General features: G+C 51.3%; 1 protein-coding gene across 1 annotated transcript in view; it reads left to right on the forward strand.

Annotated features, from left to right (window-relative positions):
• Window positions 1-1,489: 1,489 nt before the first annotated feature.
• SIGLEC1 (sialic acid binding Ig like lectin 1) overlaps window positions 1,490-19,523 on the forward strand; it is a 46,000-nt gene continuing 27,966 nt past the window's right edge. Inside the window, exons 1-6 of the mRNA XM_030565500.1 lie at window positions 1,490-1,563; window positions 10,135-10,216; window positions 11,785-12,144; window positions 12,392-12,688; window positions 14,475-14,741; window positions 15,990-16,244. Coding sequence (XP_030421360.1) covers window positions 10,168-10,216; window positions 11,785-12,144; window positions 12,392-12,688; window positions 14,475-14,741; window positions 15,990-16,244 — 1,228 coding nt within the window. The 5' untranslated portion in view covers window positions 1,490-1,563; window positions 10,135-10,167. The remainder of the gene's footprint in view (window positions 1,564-10,134; window positions 10,217-11,784; window positions 12,145-12,391; window positions 12,689-14,474; window positions 14,742-15,989; window positions 16,245-19,523) is intronic.

Here is a 19,523-nt window from a genome sequence, read left to right on the forward strand (position 1 = left end):
GCCCTGGTTCCAGATCTAAGTCAGATGAATGGGGAAAATCCAGGTATAGGTTTGGAAGGACTAATACCTGCTATACCCTAGGCTGGGTTTGGAGGTGACTTTGGGGGAGCTTTCAGGCATGTGTGTGGGTTCTTTTATTGCTTCAATATGCTTTCTCTGCAGTGCTTTTACCTTAGGAATGAATGTGCTTGCTTAGAAGCCGTTGGGTTGTAACTTGCAGTTGTGGGCGATATGCTGAGTATAACCCTCAGAGAGAAAGCAAAGCACAGGTGGCAGTCTGGCTTGCTGGGGATATCACGGCGCACGGCAGGAGGTGCTCCGCTTTAAAATCCCCAGTCGGAGGGAGGGAGATATGAGGCTCTGTCCAAGAGAGGTGCCATCTGGGAACCAGAAACCAGAAGTGGGTGCCCTTGGTGAACCATGGAGGGGGAATACAGGCACATCAAAGAGCAAAGAGAAACAACTGCCCCCGACCATGGGAGAGAGACAGCACTGTACTATGGAGAGACCTGCTACCCCCTCAAGAAAGACCATAGGCCCAGGGATCAGCCCCCACCCCTCCCACCAAAGCATCTGACCCTGTGCTGGGCATGTCATGCTCCTCTCTGACAGAGCCCAACACGCAGAATTATACCATGGGGTTAGAAGGGACCGCAAGGCTCATCTAGTCTAATCCCCATGTCTACTTTGCCCTGCCAAAAAGTCTCCTTGAATTGCAGTGACCAAGTGTATATTGAGCACTCTTCCTTGATACCAGAGTGAGTGCTTAGTATTTTCCTGGTGCTGCAGCCATGTCGAGAGATGGGACAGGACTCCCAGAAGTGGTGTGGAAGGGGATATAACGGCATCTAAGTGCGTATGATGGAATCTAAGGAGAGGTATGTGTGTGTAATGCAGCCACAACAGTGTCTAGGGGCCACTGACAAAGACGAGGGATGGTCCAGTGGCTAGAGGAGATTTCCTGTGTGACTTTGGGCAAGTCACTTACCGGCTCTGTGCCTCAGTTTCCCCTCTGTACAATGGGAGGAATAGCAGTGCCCTACCTCCCAGGGGGGTTATGAGGTTAAATCCACTGAAGTGCGTGATGCTCAGATAGTGATGGCTTCGTTAGGAAGACCAAGAAATTTGGCATGTGCCACACGGCCAGTTCACACACCACCCCTCCAGCCTGGAAGCTGGAACTGCCTCTGCTCAATCTCCTCTGGGCACAGCGGGGCCAGTCTGGAGCCATGCAAGCCCTGCTGTGGCCAAGGGGAGGTTGGGCGCTTGCCAAGGCCGTCACACTGGTACCATCCCGATCCCTGCATTAAAATATTGCTAAATATGCAAAGGGCGAAAATAACAAAACAGCTGACGGCATCAGCTACTTCCCCAAACCAGAGTCATTACAAACCCAGCAAGCAGAAGTGACACGCTCTCCTGGATTCTTCTCCAGCCCTGGGATTAATTAGCTCTCCTGGAGTCAGCGTGGGCAGACGCCATCGCCTAGGTCCAGGGCTCTGGTCCTCTGGTTGGGGATTTCCTAAGGGAGCAGCTCTCTCCTGGGGACCATTCCATGAGAAGGTAACATTCAGGCCATGCCTGAGACCCCTGGCTGGGGAGGATGTAGCTGGGGACACACCTGGATCTCGGGGCTGGTTGCCTGGGTAAAGGGGGTTTAAAATGCAAGGTGGCCATCTTGCACAAGTTGAATGCTGACTGGTACCTACCTGCCGGGGGAGATACATAGATTCCAGGACAATACGGATCCCATCCAGAACTGAGCGGAGGGGATGGCATTCGCATCTGGATGTGGCGCAGGTTCAGGTTTGGATCTGCTGGTGCAGAACTCAAACACGATGTGATTTCCACCTCCCACCCAACCCAGACCCAGGAAGCAGGCTCCCAGACCTGATCCAGAACCAAAACCCCAGGACTGGGATCAGAGCAGGGGTTCAAACCCAAACGACCCCCTCCTGCCCCACCAGGGAACGTAACCAGATGTGGCATTCCAGTCTGGAGCCAGAGCCAAAGAAAGGTGTTGATAAGACATGAGATTGTGGTTAGATGACACAGGCCTCTGGAAAGGATGCAAAGGAGTGGGGCAGACTGAGGCAGACATTTGGGGCGGGTAAGGGACCCCACCCCACGCAGACACCTGCAGGACTACAGCACACTGGTGGGACCCAGGAAGGTCGGTGGGGAGCCCACAACCCCCCCAGGGTGTGGCTCAGTGAGGATGGCGTTGGATGTAGCCAGGCGAGTGGGAAGAGTCTGGTTACCTATTGGCTTTGTATGGGGCAGGAAGCTGCTCATCTTCTGGAGAGCTTGTAGAGCAAATGACTCCAGGCACAGGAGTAGAGCCTAGGGCAAGAGATTAAGCAGCTGGGTGCCACCTTCTCTAGAGCGGAGCGTGTCCCCTGGCACCCAGATACACTGGCTGCCTCTGCAGTCAGAAAGGTCTAGGTCAGGGGTGAGCAAACTTTTTGGCCCGAGGGCCACATCTGGGTGAGGAAATTGCATGCAGGGCCATGAATGTAGGGCTGGGGCAGGGGATTGGGGTGTGGGAGGAGTGCGGGGCCCAGGAGAGGACTCAGGACAGGGGGTTGGGGTGCAGGGAGAGGTGTGGCAGGGAGCTCAGGGCAGGGGGTTGGTGCAGGGAGGGGTGCGGAGTGTGGGAGGGGGCTCAGGACAGGGGGTTGGGGTGCAGGGAGAGGTGTGGGAGGGGGCTCAGGGCAGGGGGTTGGTGCAGGGAGGGATGCGGAGTGTGGGAGGGGGCTCAGGACAGGGGGGTTGGGATAAAGGAGGGGTGCAGTAGAGGATTGGGGTACAGGGTGCAGGAGGTATTTGGGGTGTGGGCTCCGGCCCAGCGCCGCTTACCTTGAGCAGCTCTGGGGTGGCAGCAGCACACAGCAGGGTTGAGGCAGGCTCCCTGCCTGCCCTGGCCCCGCGCCGCTCCCGGAAGCAGCCAGCATCATGTCCCTGTGGCCCCTGGAGGGTGGGGGCATGGCACAGAGAGCTCCGCACGCTGCCCTCACCTGCAGGTACCTCCTCCGAAGCTCCCATTGGCAGCAGTTCCCCGTTCCTGGCCAATGGGAGCTGTGGGGGTGGTGCCTGCTGGTGAGTGAAGCACATGGGGCCCTCTGCCCTCCTCTGCCCCAGGGGCTGCGGAGACGTGGTGCGGCTGCTTCTGGCAGTGGCGCGGGGCCAGGGCAGGGAGGCAGGGAGCCTGTCCTAGCCCCACTGCACCATGGGGCTGGCAATCCCGCAGGCCGGATCCAAATTCCGCAGGCCATAGTTTGCCCACCCCTGATCTATGTGCATCCTATGACAGGCCCACTGGGCATCTTTGCCAGGATCATGGAGAGGAAAAGTCCCCAGATGGGGAAGGGAGGAGATGGGTCTTCCTCTGTGACTCAATATAGGATCCTGCCGAAAATCAGACTCATCCTTCTGCCCTCTTCCAAAAAAACCCAGGTTGTCTCTTTGTTGCATTGTTGAGGGCACTGCTTGGCCAGCTGGACAGTGAGACCACAAGCTCCCTCTTGTCCAATCATCCGCCGTGAATTTAAAAGGCAATGAAACTGATTTGCTGTAATCCACCGAGGAGTGTGTGTTACACGTGCCTCCCCCATGCCAATAGCTAGAGGTGAAGAGTGACTGCACCGTCTTAACCTTTAGCTCATGCTTTTTAGCTCGAGGTTCCAGGTTCAACACCAGGTGCATCAGCCGAGAGGGCATCTGCCATCCAACTTCCATATGCAAGGTGTGACTAACCTGTGGGACTCCCTGCTGCAGGGATGGGCAATGGACAATTTTCAAATGGCCTGAGTATCTGCCACCTTTAGGAAGCCAGTCTTTGGGCGACTGTAGATATGGTTTGCACCTCCCTGCTGTTCTCCCCTGGGGAGCCCTTTACTTGGTCAGCAGGAGGGGAGCTGTCCCAGCTCAGGGTCCTGTCTAGAGCCCATTGAAGGCACTAGGGCAGGGGGTCTTTCCAATGACTTCGCTGCGCTTTGGGTCAGGTCCTCAGTGTGACCAAGGAGACCACTGGCTAGTCATTGCCTCGTAAACCACAGAGCAGCTTGGAGACTGGATGCTCAAGCCACGACTGGGTCAGGCATGAGACTGAGAACCGGCAGCGCCCCCTCTCTCGAAGGAATGGGCTGCCTGGGAGCGTGTCACTAGTACTCACCTCCCCGGGGGCTCCAGGGCCATAGTGATGCATCATGGCAGACGTAGTCCAGCTGGGGAACCCATCCCATAGAGGTGAATGGGGAAGCGAGGCACCTGAACTACAACCCCCAGGATGCACTGCGACAGCATTTCCAAAATGGATGTTTTTCCAGAGCCCAGTTTTTTAGTTTTCCCTGGAAAGCAGACCCCCACCACAACACACACACACTTTCGCCGCCCCACCCAGTCTGTTTAGTTGAAAACCCCAATTTTCCATCAAAACCCAATTTTGACAGGACGTTTCCAACTAGCCCTCCTTCTTACTCCGTGCCCAGCCCTGTAGCCATGATCTCACACTAGAACGTGGTCAGATCACCAGGACTTTACTGGTGAACATGCCCTGTGACCTGTAATGGCCACAAGAGATCAGGGAAACCGAGGTTTCACAACCTCTCCAACCACTGCACCTCCAGCAGCATCGCAACTGCTAGCAGCGCCCTGAGCTTGGCCAGAGAGAAGAGCTCCACCTATCAAATCAGCAGTTCCCTGCAGCAGCTGGGGACGCCTCATGGGTCTCATGAACTGGCTCTGGCTGAACATCCAGCAGTTAGCTGAACGACATTGCTGGTGGCTCCGCTGACGTTCATAGTCGGTGATTGCCCATCTGTCCCTTTTCTGCTCTGTGTCCGAGGAGCTGCTGAGTTCACGGGGGTTGGAGACAACAGGACAGATCCTGAATGGGTACAGCATTTCCTTAGGGCAGGAGAGCCCCAGTCTCAGGGAAGGTTTTAGTTGCAGTAGGATGGGTCTCAGCAGTAACGAATAAGGCTCGGACCTGTGGGTTTGCATTGGCCAGTCTCTATTATGTCACAGCAGCAGCGAGACACCCTAACCCAGATCAGGGCCCATTGTGCTAGGTGCTGCACAGACACAAACTGAGAGACAGTCCCTGCCCCAGAGAGCTCATCATCTTAGGCTGTGCAGTCCAGTGGACAGAGCCTGGCTTGGAACTCGGGAGACCCCACGGTCCTGTTGCTGGTCTGCTGGGTGACCTCAGGCAAGTCTGTGCCTCAGTTTCCCCATCTGTAAAATGGGAATATTGGCACTGACCTTCTTTGTAAAGCGCCTTTAGAGCTTTGGATGAAAAGCACTACAGAAGCACTAGGTATAAAACTAAAGAAAGGGCAGAAAGCAGGGGCCAAGAGAATTGTCCAGGGTCACACAGAACGTTATTGGCAGAACTAGGAGTAGACCCAGGTCTCCTGCATCTCAGACTAATGCCCTGTCCCCTGGATCACATCCAGCAACACTAGAGATGGGTCAGAACCAGAACCCCAGCTCGAAACACCCCGGAACCTTGGGGATGGTCAAACCCACATCCAGATCTGAATGTCAGAAACGGCTTCTCTCACTACTGAGAGACTGGGATGTGCCTCAGAAACCTGATCCAGGATCCATCACTTCACACAGTGACAATGAAACTGTGAAACCAGGGCAGGAGCGCAGGAGAAACGAAACTTAGTGGGGAACCATGTGTGGAAAAGTGACCCCAGGAAACAGATGGGACACTGCAGAGACACACGGGGCCATTAACTTCCTTCTCGGCTCTGCAGGCTTGCAATCTCCAGAGTTTAGCAGTTATTTTAGGCTCTCTGGCACACCACCAACCTGTTTTAGTTCTGTAATTTGCCAGATATCTTTGGAGCCAAGTTTGGGCAAACGTACAGCCCATGTTCCCAGTGGGATGCCATGTGCTGGAGGGGACCTTCCATTGAGGCTTGCTATAGATCCAGGAGAGAGTGGACCATTTTCTAGATGGGAGCCCCAGGAGAACAAGGTGATCATGGGAATGGGCTCTTCCCAACCCAAGCACTGCTAGTTCGAATACTGGAGATAGCTGGGAAATGCAGACACTGTTGGAAAACAATTGTGAAATTTATTGCAAAACTGTTCATCAAAATGTCACATTTTTGGAAATTTCTGGCCTGCAAAAAACAAACAAACAAACAAAAAACCCATGGAAATCTTCCAGGAAAAAAAAAAGTGAAAATTGGTAACATTTTTGACCAGCTGCATTTTTCAAGCACTGGGTAGAAACGTTCGTGCAAGTGGTTAGCCTGCACAACAGATAAAAGCCTTCACTGACGATCTCGGGGTCTGTCTTTGCTAGGGTCCAGAGTGGAGGGTACTCGATGGTAGCTGCCCACAGGGGGCCATTGGCTGTGTAGACTAATCTCGCTACAGGACTGATACTGCTTCCATTACCATAGCCTCTGAACATCTCATCTCCTTTCTGTGTCTATCCCCACCACGCAGGAAACGGGAGGCAAAGCAGGGACTTGCACCTAGCTCTTCCATGTCAGACTAACTCACTTAACTGCTAGAACATCCTTCCCTCTAACAACATCCGGGTCCTGCCTCAGCCCAAGGGGCTGGACTAGACCTGTCTAGCAGACGTGCCAAACCTGCGAAAAAACGCAGAAATCGGGCTTGTTTTTGGCTTAATTGGCTTGTGAGTTGCTTGTTGGCTTGTTTTTAGCTTGTAGCCTGTTGGGCTTGTAGCATCTTTTTTTTTTTTTAAATCAGCTCCTGGCAAGCAGGGCAAGGGAAGGAGAGAGTCAGGGGTGCACAGCAGGCCCAACACAGTCCCAGGCTGCTGTTGGAGAAAAACACAGTTCTCACTTTCTGGTTGGGTGCAGCAAAGTCAGATACTTTATTTCTCCAGCAATTGCAAAGAGGGAGAGAGAGTGCACCAGGACACAGGGTTCCCCCCTCCTTGGCAGGTCTCTCTACAGATAAACAATTACAGCATGTATACCTTTTGTTACATACAATAATAAGCAACAGCTGCATTTTGTTTATACATAGGTCATCTTATTTTTCTCACTTTCTATTTTCTCACTTCTATTTATCTCACTGTAGTCTACATTCCATATTTATTGACACAAGATCGCAACAACTTCTCACACAGTTCTTTCCCACTCGCCTCACACAGTCCTTGCTTCTACAAGTCTCGCGTTATTAGGGTTACAGCTAGCCTGACTCTTGCTAACAGAGACTGTCATGCAATGACCCCTTCAAATCCCTGTCAGTTCTTTCTCTATTTCCACACTGCAGACCAGGGGGAATCTAGTCACACAGAGTGTTAGGTTTTTAGGGATTGTCTTGTTTTGGCCTTGTTTTGAAATGGTATTAGCTTGATTATTGGCATATTGTGAAAGTCAGGTGCTTATTTACTGCATCAAAGTTGGCAACTGTGCTCTCTAGGCCCCTTCCACCCAGGACCAGCTCCAGGGGTTTTGCCGCCCCAAGCAGCCAAAAAAAAAAAAGAAAAAAAAAAGCCACGATCGCGATCCGCGGCAATTCAGAGGGAGGTCCTTCGCTCTGACCGGGAGTGAGGGACCCTCTGCCAAATAGCTGGATGTGCCGCCCCTCTCTGAAATGGCAGCCCCAAGCATCTGCTTGCTAAGCTGGTGCCTGGAGCCGGCCCTGCTTCCACCCCTACATTTCTATGGGGACCTACTAATTTAGGAGTAACAAAACAGGTGCTATTCTCCTTGCATGCACTAGGTGATGCTCTTTTGACAGACTAACTACATACACCAGTGATACTCTGACCTCAGTGGTTCCAGAGCCAAATTAGTGCTCAGCGTTGCCAGAACGGTAGTGTGAATTCACTGATTCGTTTGCTAGAGTGCTAGTCATATTTAAACAGTATGACAGGGAAATAGTGTATATTATGGATCTATTATTCTCACAGCAAATACGTTAATAACATGCCCAAATAAATGTGTTAGTCCCTAAGGTGCCACAAGGACTCCTTGTTCTTTTTGCTGATACAGACTAACACGGCTGCCCCTCTGAAATTAATAGCTTAGTGTAAGTTAATAACTTCACTGGTTAATAACATCGTAAAAGCATCCTGATTGGTTAATAGCGTCGATTGGTTACTAATTAAATCACACAGCGTTTTAATATCAAATACTGATATTAGAGCCTCAGGCTGAGAGTCACTGATACACAGCCTCCCAGATAGCGCCCTACCACAGACATTTCCCCATGGCATGCTTCCTGCCTAGAAGGGCTTACAGCTGGGGATCCCACCCCCACAGTATGTGCAACAGGAGAGGGCCAGTACATAGCCCTTCACTTTCTGCCCATGCTGTGGTTTCACCGAGCTTATGCTGAACGTCCATCAGATCAAAACTGGCCACTGTGGGGAAAATTTTGCTCTGGCTTCGCCAGTGTCATGGTGGAATAACTCCACTGACTCCAACGGGGCTACTCTAGAATGACACTGGATTGACACCGAGGGGTGGGTCTCTTCTCATCCACAAGGAGGCTGCTATTCAAATCTCTCTGCAATGGAATACACCGTGACTATCATCTGTCTAAACTCCGTGTCCTTCCAAACTCTCAGGCTTCTCTTCATTCACAGAGAGGTTATGTCAGGTCCACCATACCCCTCATCTCCACAAAGGGCCCATCGCCACTCCCCTGCACTCCAGGGCATTTTGGGGGTGGATGCTCATTTAATCAGACTGGATCCGATCTCTACACATGGCCAAACCAGAATCCTGGAGCTGAGCTGCAGGGAAATTTGGATCCAGATCTTGAATCCCATCTGTTGTTGCAATCTGCACCAACACTCTGGATCTGAACGCCTCCAAACAGGGGGCCTAATGTGAATGGTGGGGCTTGCGCCCAGCTCGAGGACATCCCATGACCTTCTGCTACCAAACATCACATGAGAAACTCTGCATTGCCCCATCAAGCCATTGTGTAGGTCTGAGCTGGGCTCACCTGGCTGAATCCAAGTGCCCTTGCTCCCAGGCAGAGGACGCAGAGAGATGACTCCTGGAAGAGCCAGGAATGCATTTACACTTGTACACAGGCGTGCCCAGTGCCCACACGCTTTGCAGAAGATATTTGGGGCCCAGTCTTGCCAAACTGGCTTGCAAATTTTCCTATTAATCTGGGAGTTTTTAATCTCAGCTATGGGCTTTCTTTCTTTCCCCACAATCAGCTGTAGGTTACCACATTGTGAAGAATTTGAAGGGATGTTTTTTACTTTTTGGGGACTTGCGGGGGAGCAGGCTTCTTATCCCTTCCCCTTCCAAAAAAATAAAAAGATCTAAATATTCTCAGTGTCTGAGTCTGTGGGGCCAGGACATGGTTCCACAGCTGGAGTCCTTAACCCAGAGACATCAGAGCTTCCAAACAAGCCAAGCAGAATGGTGGTTTTGTCTAAGGTCTCTCATTGGTTGCCCAGAACTAGTGGGTTATCCAGTCAAGAGTGGATCATCTCCAACCAGCAGGTAAGTGATAGATAGGGTCTCCAACCAACACCTTCTGTAGAAGTGTCTGGTTAACAATGCCATGGAGCTAGGCGATGCTCAGCCCAATGTCCCATGCCCCTGTCCCTGAACCATGGAGACACCAGGTACATGTTTTCGCAGCAGCAACCACATTATTGAACAGAATCAGGTGCACTAGCTGCACCAGTGTGAATCCGGAGTAACACCAAAGAGTCAGCAAGTAACACCAATAACCGTGGGGTTGTTCCACCGTGATACTGGTTCAGTTGAGAGCGAAATTTATCCCGTAGCAACCAAAAGCTGTTTTCATCTGATGGACACTCAGCATAATCCAGGTGAGATGAGTGGGGTCCCGGCCCGATGCCTAGCAGGTAGATAACCACCAGTCCGAGCAGAGGAGTCAAGGACTCGCTGGGCTGTGGAGACTGCACTCGTCTTCCACCCTGCTTTGGGTTGCAGCATGTTGGCAGGTCAATATGGAGGAAGTCTGCTCTACTGCTACTCAACCTGCCCCAAATCTTTGGTTAAACAGAGGCCTCTAGCCTGCAGGGCCTTTGACTCAGCTCCTTTCACCAGCACAGCTTCCTTTTCCAAACACTTATAATAAAGACTAACCATCCTGCAAGAGCTTACTGGATGATCCTCTTTTCTCTTCCACCAGGATCTCCCATACCGTTATCCAGTGGGAGCTGTCATGCCCATCTTATTTCAGCTTATCTTCCTGGCCAGTCATGCCCTGCAAGGTACGGTGCCATGTTTAACCCTAATAATAATCATCAGTGGTGTTCTGTTAGCTTCTGCCTGCATGCAACATTCCCTCCACTGCCTCCCTTCAGCATGGCAAAGGGTTTGTACCATTAGAAAAGGGATAGAGAAGAAGACAGAAAATATCACAATGCCACTACATAAATCCATGGTACACCTGCACCTTGAATACTGCATGCAGTTCTGGTCAGCCCATCTAAAAAAAACCCTATATTAGAGTAGGAAAAGGTTCAAAAGAAGGGGAATAAAATGATTAGGGGTATGGAACAGCTTCCGTATGAGGAGAGATTCAAAAGGCTGGGACTGTTCAGCTTGGAAAAGAGACAACTAAGGGGGGATACGACTGAGGTCTATACAATCATGACTGATGTGCAGAAAGTGAATAAGGAAGTGTTGTTTTCTCCTTCACATAACACAAGAACTAGGAGTCACCCAATGACATTAATAAGCAGCAGGTTTAAAACAAACAAAAGGAAGTATTTCTTCACACAACGCACAGTCAACCTGTGGAACTCATTGCCAGGGGATGTTGTGAAGCAGGGGTCAGAAAAGAACTAGATAAATTCATGGAGGATAAGTCCATCAGTAGCTATTAGCCAAGATGGGCAGGGATTCAACCCCATGCTCCAGGGGTCACTACCCTCTGTTTGCCAGAAGCTGGGAATGGGCGACAGGGATGGGTCACTTGATTACCTGTTCTGTTCATTCCCTCTGAATACCTGGCACTGGCCACTGTCGGCAGACAGGATACTGGGCTAGATGGACCACTGGTCTGACCCAGTCTGGTCGTTCTTATGTTCTTACCCAGAGCCTGGAGGATTCTCTCTCCTAGGCTCAGAGCAATCTCTAACCGACCCTTGTATATTCGTCCAGGGCAGTGCATGCTCCTGTTTTACACCAGGAGGAGTGGGCGTAGGATCAGACACTGAGTGTTTACTGGTCCTAAGGCACAGTACAAAAACCAATTAGCCAATCCCTTGGCAGCAGGTGACATTATTTATTTGTATTTTGGTGATGCCTTGGACACAGAACACAGGCAGTGCAGCATTATCCCCATTTTACACGCAGGTAAACTGAGGCACTAAGCCAGCAGCCCAAATTTCCAGCATGGCCCCTGATTTTGGATGCCCAGATTGAGGACCCAATTTACAGTGGTGACATGCATCAGCTGCTCACAATAGGACAAATTCTGCTCTGGGATGACTCCACCAACTTGAATGGAGTTACCCCAGAGACCAGTTGGGTTCATTGACTTTAATGGGAATTGCATCTGGTCGGCACTTCTGAAAATCTGGGCCTAAGTGAGATGCTCAAGCCCTTTCCCCCTCTCCCTGGCTCCACACACAGACACGAGAGATCAGTAGCAAGTCCAGAAGGGAAGAGAGCTCTGCCCAGGAGCCAGGCCCCACTGGCTGGCGGAGAGGAGAGAAGCATGTTGCTGATGGAGTCAGCAGATTAGCTCTCTCCTGACTGAGGTTTCTGCTTGTGCCTTGCTCCCTCTGTCTGTTCCCCTCCCCCTCTCTCTGTTCCCCTCTGTCTAATCCAGCCTTTGGCTCATGGGGCGTGTCCTACCCCCTAAGCCTGCACAGTGTAAAGGACTCCTGCATCCTGATACCCTGCACCTTCAGCTACCCCAGCACAGTGAGCTCCATGGGCAGCATTGTGGCCATCTGGTACAAGGATTACGATAGTCAGCGCATTGTGGTTTACCACTCGGCCACTCCCAGCGAGGTTGATGGCAGGTTTCAGGGCCGGACCGAGCTGCTGGGCGACCTGGCCGGGCACAACTGCACCCTGCTGCTGAGGGGCGTGAGGAGCGAGGACAGCGGCAAGTACAACTTCAGGTTCGAGATCAACCAGGGCGACCGGTGGTCAGACCTGCGTGGGGTGATGGTGACGGTTACCGGTGAGTATGGAGACGAGCTAGCCAGAGCATGTAAAAGCACAACTACTCCACTGTGTGTCATGGGCCCTGTAGTGCTGCCAGCCATGGGTGAGTCTCCTGTAGCTCGAGTGCTTGTGCAGCAGCTGAGTTCTATCCCCACTGCTGCCATGAATGTCCAAGGGTACCATGCCGTGATGGAGGAATAAACTGGAATCGCTATTATCCCATCGCAGATTCCCCAGAATCTCTCTGTTCTTTCCATCCCTAGATGCCCCCACCAGCCCGGCCATTGCTGCCCCAGAAGATCTTATGGAGAGTATGAGAGTGAACTTCACCTGCTCCAGTCCATATGCCTGCCCATACGATAGCAGCACTCTGCAGTGGAGGGGCTACAATCCCGTGCTCTCGACCGTGACTGGGACAGTGCAACTGGACACCACTGGAGTGCTCAGCCGGCAGAACCTCGTCAGCTCCTTGTCGTGGCAGGACCACTCCAAAATTCTGTTCTGTGAAGTGTCTGTTGGCTCCAAGCAGGCAACCGGGGAAATCGCTCTGAGGGTGAAATGTGAGTAGTGCTGTTTTTCAAACACTGCCCTTGCTGACTGGAGCGAGGACCAGCAGCTACACCCTCTGTTTCTGCATTGCCCAAGTCACGTCTTTCCAGCCCACAATGCTTCCAGTTCTGCCATGTGATCTCTGACCCCTGGCCAGAAATTCATGGCCAGATTCCAACGGACGTCTGGCTTCCCTAAATTCTTCTCTGTGATTTTCACTGAACAAAGACTTCTTCTTGCCTTGCAGCCCTATCCTGCTCTGTGGCAGTGCTGGGTGCTGCTTCAGCAGCTGCCCTGTTCCACTCCAGAGGCAGCTGCATTCCTGTGGGGAGCGAATTGGGTCTTGTGTCTTACAGAGCCACACTTGGGAAAAAAATCTCCTCTGGTTGATTTGATGCTGGGTGCAATTAATTGTGGATGCGAGTGAGAGGATGCAGAGGTCTGACAACTTGCATAGTTAGACATTGCATGCTCTCGCTAGCAGAGCGCGGGAGTGGAAGGCAGGCTGGGGACCCTGGTGAATATCATCTGTAAAGCTCTCTGAGAAGACAGGGGCTGTACAAATGCAGAACATGTTACCCCTTAGAATCAGTCTGTGACCCTCACCCTGGAGCAGCTGTGCCGACATTCTCAGACTCAGCAGCCTAAAACAAGACAGCACCTAGCCAGCTGGGTAAAAGTGGCCAGAGATCCCAGGGGCTGGTGTCAATCCCTGGTGCAGTTACTCCAGATGTCTCCTGGAAGCTGCATCTGGCCAACAGTTTCCTAGTTCCTCCCGTTCTCCTGGACCGACTTCTCTCACTGCTACAGACCCTCCCCCCCCCCACCGACTGCCTCTTACCACTTGGTGGTGCTACTGTTAGCCCCAGAAACGTTTCTCATTAAGGCCAACTGCCCTTCTAACATCACCTCTTCTCTCTCTACTCACCACCAGCTCATTACAGCTCCCCACTTTCCTCTCAGCATAGCCCCTGTGCAGTGTGCTCAGCCCTTCCTCCCCACCCACCGTCCGCCTGGCAAACAGGACTCTCCTCCCAGCCCCGATGGGGACGCTGAGATAGCTGGTAGCCAGATCTCCTCGCCTCGTATGTCAAAGAACCCCAGTGCTCCATGGAGCGCAGCACCGCTTGCCCGCGCACACTTTTCAGCCCAAGAACTCTACCCATGATGTCCTGTTCTTCTGCTCACAGGCTCATGTCAGCAGCCACCTCCTGCCCATGTCATTAGCTTGACCATGGGCCAAGACCTTTCCAGCTTCTACCTGCAGAGCTGCCTCCTTTCCTGAAAGCAGAGAAGCTCCAGGCTATGCTGCCCAGGGAACGTGGTTAGGAAGCAGTCCTAAGTCCTGGATCTGGCTTCCTGACCTGCAGAGAACCATCTCTAAGGATGAGAAGCTGGTTCAGGTCCTTTTGCCCACTCAGGCTTTGGTCTCTGACACTGGCAAGGGGGCGAGCTGAGGCAGGGGGGTCTTGTGCCCTGTAGGGATTTGTTGGATATACAGACTCCTAGAACCACAGGGTGAGAAGGGACCATAAGAGCATCTAGTCTAACCCCCTGCCAAGATGCAGGACTTATGCCAACATCATTTCCAAGAGACCACAAATAGAAGTGCTGTCAGAGGGTCATGAGCAGCACAGACCAGACTGGAGACAGTGACGAACACGTCTGAGCTAACCCGACTTCCCTAAGTCAGGACCGCTGGCTTCAGTCTCAGCCAGCGACTCCTGGCTATGGTGGTGCCCACTGGATGCCACCTCCATTCATTGCATGTCCTTTCTTCCTCTGACTCCCCTGCAGATTCCCCAAAAGGCACAAAAGTGGTAATCAACCCCTCCACAAAGAACATCCGGGTGGGCGACGCTGTGTCTCTCATGTGCAGTGTGAACAGCACCTTCCCCGAGGTCACCACCTACAAGTGGTACAAGGGCGGGACCGCCTTGGGGGAGAGCCAACAGATTCTGACTCTCCAGAGCGTTGCTCGTGAAGATTATGGCCTGTACCACTGTGAAGCGGAAAATTCCGTCGGCACCGGGGTGGCGGAAGCAGTTGTTCTCTATGTTTTTTGTAAGTATGGAGGGCAGGGGCCTTAGATGAATCACCAGCCAGTACCACTGTAGCACCAATGCTTCATGGGAACCATGTGCAGTAAAGAAATGAAACGAGTCCTCCGTCTAGGCCAGGACGGCCAAAGGTGGATGCTTCAGCAAAACAATAACGTTCCTCCACCCTAATGCAACTGACTGTCTGCCTCAGTATTTGTCATTAGAGAGGGCTGGGAATTCTTCAAGGAATGTTTTTTTTAAAAATGCTGATTTGTCAAAACCCAAACAGTTTGCAAAGCAGGGTCAGTTTCAAGGACTCTCCCGACTCAAAAAATGATCAGAAAACTTTTTGAAATTGTCAAGCTGGCTGGTTTTGATATTTTTTGCACTGGCATGTTTCCACTTTTCAAGTCAAAATGACTTTTTGTTTAGAAATGTTAGTCAGTTTTGCCTAAAAAAATAGTTAAAGAAAAAAAGGTCAAAATCAAACTGAAACATGCCATTGACCCAAACCAATTTTTTTTGCATTCACAAAAATTTGAGATTTTGACTTTTCGTCCGACTTCTGGACAGGAACATTTTTCAGTGTCTCTGATTTATTTTATACGATGGGAAAATGGTTTCCTACTCAGCTCGACTGATCACCCTCATGTCCAAGTGCCTCACAAGCACTACTGAATCTACCCTTTGGGATAAGGAAGTATTGCTAGCTCTGTTTTACAGATGGGGAAACTGAGGCACAGAGTGACTAAATGACTGGCCCAAACACAGCAAGTCTGCCAGTGTGGTAGAAATTGAATCCCAAAATTCCCAAGTTCTAGTGCAGTGCTTTAATCACAAACCCAGCCTTCCTCCCCATTCACTCTTGCATCCCGGAGAGATGGAGGGGGCGGTCTTCTTCAACCCAGAAGGTGTCCCATTCATGTCTTGAAGCTGGAGGATCGGTCGCCTTTGAAATCTGGCTTCACCTCATCCTGGGCACAGGTTATTTGCTAGGATCATGTGGGCGTATCTCACATACTCAGTTTCCTGCCACTGCAGGGGACTGGAGCCCTGGTACATCTCCTTTCCCCTCAATCTCTGCCCGTGGCACAAAGTAATTGAGTATCCCAAGGGCTGTACCTTTTTTTCTAATTCTGGTGGATGGACTTGCTAGGGGGTGGCTGAGTGATGCTTAGTGGCCTCTTCTATACAGAAGGTCAGCCTGGATGATCTGGTGGTCCCGTCTAGTCTTAATATCTATGACTCAATCTGCTGTCATCTCTTTCAGCTGCCGTGCTCTCGGTGACCCCTTCTGCAGAGATACAGGAAGGTGAGATGGTCACTTTGACGTGCGCCATTCCCGGCGAGGAGAACCAGGATCTCAGCTACACTTGGTACAAGAATAACGTGTGGATCAAGGAAGGCACGGCCCGCTCCCTGGTGTTTCACAAAGTCACCAGCAGCGACACCGGCTATTATTTGTGCAAGGTGCAGAATGACAAAGGAAGTGAGATGTCCCAGGCCATCAGCCTGAGCGTGTTCTGTAAGTGTATCACAAAACTCACACCTACTACTGCAGGGCACCTTGATCTGAGGTTTTTAAAGAGTTAAGGTGTCATATAACCTAGTCCCAGATTTGGACCTTAGCGTCCAACATATGGGGGTTAGCATGAAAAACCTCCAAGCTTAGTTACCAGCTTGGACCTGGTACTGCTGCCACCACCCAAAAAATTAGAGTGTTTTGGGGCACTCTGGTCTCCCCGAAACCCTTCCCTGGGGACCCCAAGACCCAAACCCTTGAGTCTCACAACAAAGGGAAAAAAATCTTTTCCCTTCCCCCCCTCCAGGTGCTCCTGGAGAGATACACAGAAGCAAACTCCGTGAATCTAAGCAGAGGGAGTCCACCCTCTGTAAATTCAGTCCTGGAAACAAAAGCACTTTCCTCTTCACCCAGAGGGAATGCAAAATCAGGCTAGCAAATCTAACACACACAGACCTCCCCCTGACTTCTTCCTCCCACCAATTCCCTGGTGAGCTGCAGACCCAATTCCCTGAAGTTCCCCACTAAAGAAAAACTCCAACAGATCTTAAAAGAAAGCTTTATAGAAAAAGAAAGAAAAATACATACAAATGGTCTCTCTGTATTAAGGTGACAAATACAGGGTCAATTGCTTAAAAGAATATTGAATAAACAGCCTTATTCAAAAAGAATACAATTCAAAGCGCTCCAGCAACTATAGACATGTAAATACCAAAAAAACATATAAATCCTATCTGATCTTCTTGTACTTACAACTGGAAACAGAAGATTAGAAAGCAGGAAATAGAAAAATCCTTCCCATAGCTGAGAAAGAGTCAGGCAGAAGACAACACAACCCCTCCACCCAGATTTGAAAAAGTCTTGTTTCCTGATTGGTCCTCTGGTCAGGTGGTTCAGATTACTTCTTTCCAGGTGAAAGAGACGTTAACCCTTAGCTATCTGTTTATGACATAAGGTTTTTAAGGGGGGTTGTGTGCTGAGCCGGGGGGGGAGGAGAGGCGAGGGGCAGGGCTGCTCAGGAAGAAGAAGGGTTTAAAAAGCCAGCTCCTAAGTGACCAGAGGAGCTAGTGAACAGGGGAGTTTTACAAGGGAGTTTAGAGAGGGGGTGCGAGAGGCAGATACACCTAACAACCATTCTCTAAACTTAACCCCCCTGACCCCAAAAGCAAACCACAAACCACAAACTCCTGCAAGAGTAAAAAGACCGCCAGCAGAAGCAGCTGAGTGGGGGTAAGGGAGGATATCCAGTTTACTGCAGTGAATGCAGCATGTATGGTTGTGTGCAGGTGGCAAACGTGCATTCAGTGCAAACAGCTCCTGGCCTTCAGAGACTGAGGACCGGCTCTGGAGACCAGAGCAGCTGAATGGGAGGAGCAAAGGGAAACAGAAAGGTGAACCGAGGAGACTTTCAGGGACATAGCAGAGCAGCCCCTCCCCCAGTTCGACAGCCTCTGAGTAAAACAGCAGGGGGGGAAGGGGAATCACAGTTTTGCAGGTTTGGGGAAGATAAATATTTAGGGAGTTTTGCCTTGACATGTTTGTCAATAAAAACTGGGGAAACCGTCCCTGCTCCAGGAAATATCAGCTGCCCCAGAAATATCTGCCAGGGGATCACAGGAGGTTTGATGCAGCAAGGCTTGCAGCATTAATGGAGTTCTGGTACTTGGGTAAATGTGGCCGGATTGCTCCTTGGCTCACAACCACAGCTGTCTCCTCGGTCAGGTGCAACCGACAGAGATTACCTGCAGCAGCCTCACTCAGCAACAGCAGCTGCATCAGTGCTAGCAAATCCAAACCGATAGTCCCAGCGTCACTCTGCAGGCAGCATGTTTAGTCAGTGGCTGCGCCCATCCAGGCCTCTCCTTCACGGAGTTTGGTCTCCCTCCCAGCCAGTCCTTACCTAGGCTGGGGTCTCCCCTAGTGGTTCTCACCCTGCAGACAATGGGCTACCTGTGGTCCTATCAGCACAGAGCTATGGCCAGGAGAGCCGCCAGCTTTTTTGCCACCCTAGGTGGCAGAAGTTCCCACCACCGAAATGCTGCCTCCGACAGAGGCGGCAGAAGGTCCGGCCGCTGCGGTCATGGTTCCCCAAATGTTAGAGCCCTAGACGACCGCCTAGGTCGCCTAATGGGTTGCGCCGGCCCTGGCTGCGGCCCATGTAACATCCTCAGGGCCATATAGGCAGTATTGCATGCAGCCAACATAACACATCATGGGCCACATATATGGTCCACAGTGGGAAATAGGTTGAGAACCACTGGACCCTGTCACAGTAAGATCCAGCACCTCTGGAGGAAACGGATGGTCAGGGCCCTGGGAAAGGGACACAGGCCCAGATTCTCAAAGGTATTTAAGCACCTAAACTAGGGTCACCGTATGTCCCATTTTGGCCGGGACAGTCCCCTTTTTCAGCTCTGTCCTGGACATCCCTACTTGTTTGCCAAAAGTGAGCATTTGCCCCAGCTGCAAGGCAGAGCGGAGAGCAGCGGCTGCTGCCCCGGGGCTCAACCCCAGCCGCAGGCAGTGTGGAGCTCTGGGGGTCAGCCCCAGCCCTGGCACATGGGGAGAGCAGCTCTGGTGAGCCCTGCACATGGGGAGGCAGCTCAGGTGAGCCCCAGGCCATCTCATTTTTACTTTAAGAAATATGGCCACCCTACACTCAACTCCCATTGATTTCACTGGGAGTTAGGTGCCTGGTTGCCTCTGAGGATCTGGGCCACAGCTCTTTTCACCTGTAGGGTGCTGGCTGTATCCCACCCAGGCCTGCAATGTCCAGAAGCCATTCCCACCTAACAGCTGTGTGCTGGCCTGGAGTTGGGAGTGTCATCCCAGTTATTAGTGTAGCAATGAAACCCCAGACCCGAGTTACGATGTATTGGGAAACCCAGGAAAGTGCTGTGTCTGTGAGGCCACTGAGATTTGGCAGTATTCATAAAGCCCTGACTACTGGAGTCAAGGGATTAAGTTAAAAAAAAATCTCAGCTTTTATTTTTTTTTTTTTTAAAGGGCAAGTTTCTAGCACTGCTAGCTGGGAAGAAAAGCTTGAAAAGGTGACCTGAGTGTGCTCCAGTGACTCAAAAACTGGAAGGAATAAAAGGAACCCCAAAATTATGATATTTCAAAAATCTCCCGGGTGCTATTCAAACCCAGCAGGCACCTCTGTTTTCTAAAGCTAGGTGATTTTAATCTGGCTGTCACCTTTTAACCTCTTGCTCTAATCATAAAACCAGTCGTTATTCCCCCTTCCCGCCCCCCACCAACTCTCCCGTGGGTTCCTCAATA

Source organism: Gopherus evgoodei, chromosome 5 (assembly GCF_007399415.2).
Source record: "Gopherus evgoodei ecotype Sinaloan lineage chromosome 5, rGopEvg1_v1.p, whole genome shotgun sequence".
In the NCBI taxonomy this organism is placed as follows: domain Eukaryota; kingdom Metazoa; phylum Chordata; order Testudines; family Testudinidae; genus Gopherus; species Gopherus evgoodei.